Source organism: Corylus avellana, chromosome ca1 (assembly GCF_901000735.1).
Source record: "Corylus avellana chromosome ca1, CavTom2PMs-1.0".
Lineage (NCBI taxonomy): Eukaryota > Viridiplantae > Streptophyta > Magnoliopsida > Fagales > Betulaceae > Corylus > Corylus avellana.
In genome coordinates, this window is record NC_081541.1 from 10,773,477 (window position 1) to 10,779,692 (window position 6,216).

The 6,216-nt window shown below is 34.4% G+C and overlaps 1 protein-coding gene and 1 long non-coding RNA gene across 2 annotated transcripts; both read left to right on the top strand.

Annotated features, from left to right (window-relative positions):
• The first annotated feature begins 318 nt into the window (after window positions 1-318).
• On the top strand, window positions 319-1,237 carry LOC132167310 (uncharacterized). The gene is made up of 2 exons (XR_009438675.1): window positions 319-816; window positions 1,188-1,237. It is a non-coding gene; the product is annotated as an uncharacterized LOC132167310 (long non-coding RNA).
• A 1,561-nt stretch (window positions 1,238-2,798) lies between these two features.
• Window positions 2,799-5,718, top strand: LOC132179950 (endo-1,3;1,4-beta-D-glucanase-like). Its single transcript, XM_059592773.1, has 7 exons — window positions 2,799-3,012; window positions 3,107-3,128; window positions 4,486-4,615; window positions 4,857-4,947; window positions 5,052-5,141; window positions 5,203-5,303; window positions 5,453-5,718. The coding sequence occupies exons 1-7, from the start codon at window positions 2,865-2,867 to the stop codon at window positions 5,591-5,593; spliced, it is 723 nt and encodes a 240-aa protein (XP_059448756.1). The 5' UTR covers window positions 2,799-2,864; the 3' UTR covers window positions 5,594-5,718.
• Window positions 5,719-6,216: the final 498 nt, after the last annotated feature.

The window sequence follows — 6,216 nt, forward strand, 5'->3', positions numbered from 1 at the left end:
TGCCGGGATTCCTCCGTACGACGACGTTTTTGATGTCAATCCCAATCAAGTTGGTTTTGGACTACTTTTATGGGCTTTGGAGTTTTGGGTTGAGTCATCTTTATATGGTCTGAAACTAGCAGGCTTCTCTAAAAACCATTGAGCCTATAAAAAGGAATACTGTTGGAAAAACCTACCATGCGGCCGGGCTGCAAAACCTAACTTTTGCAGCCCCCAATCAACTACTGCCACCTAAGCTACGTGCACAAACATAACTTACAACCAAATACACCGGATGAAAAAAAAATAAAATAAAATAAAAGAGAGAAAGAAGAAATGGCCGGTAGGGTTATTGAAATACGAGTTGGGTTTGGCCGGTCCGGTTGCGTTTTTCGGTTGCTTTTTTTTTTATTATTATTTTGATTTTGATTTTGATTTTGTTGGGTCTCTGTTAGTTCGGCTAATTGGGGTTTTGAGTTTGGGAAGAAGAGGGGATTTGGATTTGGAGTTTGGGTTTTATTTTTTCTGGTTTGGTTGATTGGGGATGCTGGTTTTGTTTTTCTGGTTTTTTCTGGATGAAGAAAAGAGGAAGAAGAACAAAAGAAAATAGGGTTTGGGAGAAAGAAAGAAGAAACGGTCGGTGATACTGGATTTGGGGTGGGTCAAACTGGTTTGAGGCAAGACCCACGGCGCCGAGGGAAAGTCTTGGGATTTTCTCTTTCTTTGCACCTTCTTCTTCATCATATTCTTCTTATATATTCTCTGCTTGTCATTGTATCTTATATTGTCTTGGATTAGTTAAATCAAGTTTTGAGCTTTGGACCCAGGAAAAAGAAGGTGAAGTTTCCTCTCTATGCTAAAATATAGTCCTAGTCTAATTTCTTATTGAACTATGAATCTTGCTATCCTTGAATTCTTTAATCTTTTTCAATGCTCCTTGATGGGTTTATGGATTTTATTTTTTATTTTTTATTTTTATTTATCTCTTCTGGGTTGTTTTCAAATTTTGATAACATAAATTTGCATGGCACTTATCTGCAGATTTTTATTTTTTAGAAAAAAAATTTTATTTTTTTATGAGCTTTGCTATTGTTATTTCAGAATTATTTGTTTTCTTTAATCATTTCTTTCACTGCTCTTTCTCATGGCTCTGCAAATTAGCCCTTCAACGAAGTCCTCTGAAACTATGTTCTTTATTTTTGTTGCAGAGAAGAGGAATTTGGAGTATTTCACAGAGAAGAGGAAGAGAAGAGAAGAGCGTTTTAGAAAGAAGAAGAAGAGAAATCGGAACCCATTCGATTTATTAAAGAGAAGAGGAATTTATTACGTGTTTTAGTTTTATTGTGTACTGGTGTAATAAGGAGACGTGTCCCTCAACTATTGGATGCTGGAAAAGGCATTGTTTGCTGATGGACCGCATATGTTTTGATGTCATTTCATTTATTTATTTATAAATTATACCATTTCAATTTAATCCATAGATTTTCAGTTTTAATAATTAGTTCTTTAGGTCCTTCTTTGGTTTCAAATAAGTCTTTATGTCAATTTACGGTCTAATTAATTAACAATATGTCACGTTGGATCAATTAATCAATGCCAAGTAATTATCGTTTGACATGTTATGTACCAACTATACGTTTCACATGGTATACTTCCTTTAAATTACAAATATATCTTTGATAAAAAAAAATAAAAAAATAAAAAAAATTGTTTCATATATATGATACAAATTTCAAACTAATAGAAAAAATAATGTTATGTAGTAGGCTATTATATGACTGTAATATAACTTGATAATGTGATAATAAAAAGAAGAATGCTAGGGTTCCTCTTGATGTTCTCCGCATCGTACGTATATATTGTTTTCTAAAAAAAATATGAGAGACGGGTAGAATAAGTTTTTTTTTTTTTTTAATTTTTTTATAAAACAATATCCATGTAGAATGAAGAAAACATCACAAGAAACCGTAGCATTTTTCTAGTAAAAATTAATCATTAAATCAACACTAATAAAAAAAAAAAAATTAAAAACGAATTTTAACTGTCACCATTTAAAAGTATACTAAATAGCATTTTTTTTTTTTTCTGAGCAAATAAGGAAATGGTATATGAATCAAAAAAAAAAACAAAAAAGGGTTGGGCTCCCTAACAACAAACCCAAAACAATAATACAATGCAGAAAATACAAACAAATAGGAAATGGACCAAAAAAATGGCCCGGTCCTCTGGATCTTAGTCAACAGACCAAGAAATGGCATCATCAAAGTAGTGTTTTAAGCAAGCCAAAGATCTGATTAGCTTTGAAACAACAACGCCCTCCAAAAGGAGGCTGTTGAAGGAAATGCACTGAATTTCCATCTGAATCTGCTGCAGGGGAGAACTGATCTCCGGTTGATGAAGCAATCTCCACAAAAATATCAAACTAGAGTAGCTAAAGGAGATAAATACCCACAAAAAAAACAACAAAACACAACCAACAAAAATACAAGACACAAAGCAAAGCAAAATACAATAAAGAAAGCAAAAACCCCTCGGCAGCGCGGGCAATGGGAGCTAATAATTTAGCATTATTTTATCATAAGGGGAGCTAATAATTTGGAGGTCCATTACAACCTTAGCTTAATTTTTATTTTTCTTTTTCTAAAAAAATTGTAATTCACATGATGTGGTGGTTTTGTCACCGTAGATCATTCTGAAGAAATGCGATGTAGACTCTTAAAGTTAAAGATCAGTTGAATAGTTTGTGGATGGGTTTCAACGTGACGTAACTGGTGACGTCACTAAATTCAATATTATCGTATTCGATTTGGTCTGTGTCTCTCTTCCTTGTATAAAACCTTCTGATTCCCTCCACTTCTCCTTTGATTCACTCGCATTTTGCAAGAATGTCGAGCTCTCAGTGCTTTGAAAACCCACCGACCCTGAGCTCAGCCTGCGGCGCAGGGACCGTCCAAGAGCTCGGAGGCCTTCAAACCTACGTCACCGGCGCTCCGGACTCTAAGCTCGCCATCCTTCTCATTTCCGATGTTTTTGGTACCCATCTATCTTCTTTCGATGTTTTTGGATTCCAAACACTTTTTTGTTGGGCTGATGTTTTTGTCGTTATATCATATATGATGTTTTGCAGGGTATGAAGCACCGAATTTGAGGTACCATCATCTATGTTTTTTTCATTAGATGAAGTATTGGAAAATTAAGACACAATAAGAAGAGAAACACAGGATAGACTTAGGTGGTAGGTTCTCTTTGGTGTTGTTTTAGAGATTAATCTTGCCTTCTCTAGGATTAGGAAATAAAGAAACCATTTTTGTCTTAATTTTGACATGACTAGTACACAGATTATTAACCTTTTATGAATTTCATTACCCAACAATTTGGTTCTTTTGATCGGGAAAGTCATGATGATATGATCAAGGAAAGAAAATACAATGACTAGTTGATCAAATTGTAGACTCTGCTTTCCAAGAAGAATAAGGTTATGTTTGGTTCATGACTATTTCATTAGTAAAAAACAAATTGCTTTTATTGGGAATAGAAGAAGATATGATAGAATAGCTTTGGAATAGCCATTCTCATATATTCCAAGTGTTAAGAGTATATATATCCTTTAACACCAAAGCTATTTTATTATGCTTTCTTTAATTCTTAATAAAGGCTATTCCCTTCTTTTTTTTTTTCTTTTTTTTTTCTTTTTTTTTTCAGTGGAATAGTCATTTTGCATACCAAACTTAGCCTAAAAAAATGAAATTGCTAATGTGGAGTAATTGACGAGTTGATGACTCGCTTTAAAGTGAACATCCAAAATGTAAAATATAAATAATGCTACTTTTCGAACTCATTTATTACACTCATGTCACACTAGCTGACCACGTCTCATGAAGCGGATGTCACTAGTTCGAATTCCCCCTCCCCCTTCCTTTGTATGGACATGCCAAAATAAATAAATAAATAAAAATGTCACACTGGCTGACATGGTATATTTTAAGTAGTTTACAATGCCAACCACTTCAAAAAAAAAAAAAAGTAAACCACTCAAACCACTTCATGTTAGTAGGTGTGACATACGTGTGATAAATGAGTATGAAGTGTAGTATTACTCGTAATTCATGTTGCACGTCTGGAACACTAAACTTAGTCCACGATGCACACTTCTTCTTTTCCTTCTTTCCTCACCATTTATTTTGTTTTTGTCATTGCACTTAGTAGTCCTTCACATTTTAATGATTGTTCTCAATATCTAACCTCAATCCAAATGATGTCCAATCCTCCATAGTTTGAAGGAAATGTTTTTCACATGCTATTTCATATTTTAGCTTTACCTATTACTTAAGTTGAATGTAACCCCCATCAACCATGTCTTAGAGCTATTTGTAATCTAAATCACTTCCCCATTCGCCAGCACAAAATTTATGTCAAGATAATATTAGACATTCATGATTCATGCATTCAACTATATGTGATTCCTGATTCTATGAAATTAATACTATGCATTGTTTCATTGTGAAGGAAACTTGCGGACAAAGTTGCAGCAGCCGGATTTTTGGTGGTAGTTCCTGATTTTTTCTTTGGCGACCCCATTATTAAGCTTGATGAACCTCACTTTGATCTAGATTCATGGTTGAAAGCTCACAGCCCGGTTAGTTTCTTGCTTCTCAGTTGCAATATTTGGGAGTGGCATGAAAAATTGAGCAAGAACCAAAAAGAAAAGCAGGGAGCGTATCAGTTTGCCTTTCGTGTCCAAATTGACTTACTGTTGTACATGTATGCATTTTTTGTTTGGGACCCAAGTTGAAATAGAATGATTCGTTATCTGTTGGATACAACTTAAACCTTCCTTACTGCTTTGAGCTTAATTTGAATATTTTTTTTCCTTCTAGGATAAAGGATGTGAAGATGCCAAACTTGTGCTTGCGGCTCTGAAGAGTAAAGGTGTTTCTGCCGTAGGGGCTGCAGGTTTTTGCTGGGGAGGTAAGTGATTTGCTCTCAATTTTGATTCTTTCAAAAAGGCTTTTTTGCATAGAGGCCTTAGAGTGTTTCGGATGCTAAGATCCAGCTTGCTGCATATGATTCAGGGATGGTGTTAGTGAAATTGGCAAGTTCAACCGACATTCAGGCTGCAGTTGTGTTGCATCCTGGTTGGATCACAGAAGATGAAATCGACGGTAAGTCTCCCACTACTCAGGCTAATGCTAAACATGTGTTTCTGATGGCATGTTGTCTCAGGTGTTAAGGTTCCTATTGCTATATTGGGAGCTGAAATTGACCATATTTCCCCACCGGAACAGTTGAAAAAGTTTGGAGAGAAGTTGTCTGTAAAATCTGAGGTGAATTCTCTCCTCACTATTCAAAATTATATAACTTTTTTTTTTTTCTATTTTAAGTAGAGGATGATTTTGCATTTTCTGCTTTGCATGTCAAAAGTTAAAACATACGAGTTGCATTTTGTTGACCTCCTATTATTTATATGTTTCAGTTCAATAGCTTTGTGAAAATCTTTCCTGGTGTGGCTCATGGATGGACAGTGAGGTATAGTGCTGAGGATGAATCGGCTGTCAAGAGTGCTGAAGAGGCCCATTTGGACATGTTAAATTGGTTTACCAAATATGTCAAGTGAAGAAGACAACTCTGAGCTCAGAGGACTATGCATAATAAAACACTTTACAAACACTATTGTTCATATTGGCATTGCAGCCTTTTTCTTTCTTCCAATAAAACAGCTCTTATAATACTTTTTCTATATTTATCATTTTTTTTTCTTCTGAAAAAGTTGCCTCCGAAGCTCCTCATCAGCTTCAATGAATTTTCCCTACGGCTCGGCTACGTCACACTGAGTTAATTAAGCCCTTGTAATGGTGTTGGTCATGAAAAAGGAACAATGAAATATTGGTCCAGTTTTTGAACCTCAAAGTTTTATAAATTGGTGCAAAGGTGAACAATGAACATATATATGTATCATTTGATTTTCAAGTGTGAGATTTGAAAATATATATATATATATATATACACGGTTTTAGAGATTAAACTGCTAGTTTGAAAGCCAAACTGCAATTTTACCATCGCATTTTCAATATCGTATGTTTAAAAATCGTTATCTTTAAATCACATTTGAAAATTGTAAACCCAAACTCACTCTTAATCAAGATATTTTTCAAGCTTAATATATATACTTTCAGAACTACTTACTCTAGATAGTAGATATGCATGCATAATAATACTATAATAGCATGAAATTATTAA

Bases quoted from the DNA above. Each gene is read 5' to 3' on its own strand.
- LOC132179950 (XM_059592773.1), top strand. From the start codon at position 2,865: ATGTCGAGCTCTCAGTGCTTTGAAAACCCACCGACCCTGAGCTCAGCC. The intron at 4,616-4,856 runs GTTAGTTTCTTG...TTTTCCTTCTAG, and splicing joins GGTTGAAAGCTCACAGCCCG to GATAAAGGATGTGAAGATGC. The intron at 5,304-5,452 runs GTGAATTCTCTC...TATATGTTTCAG, and splicing joins AGTTGTCTGTAAAATCTGAG to TTCAATAGCTTTGTGAAAAT.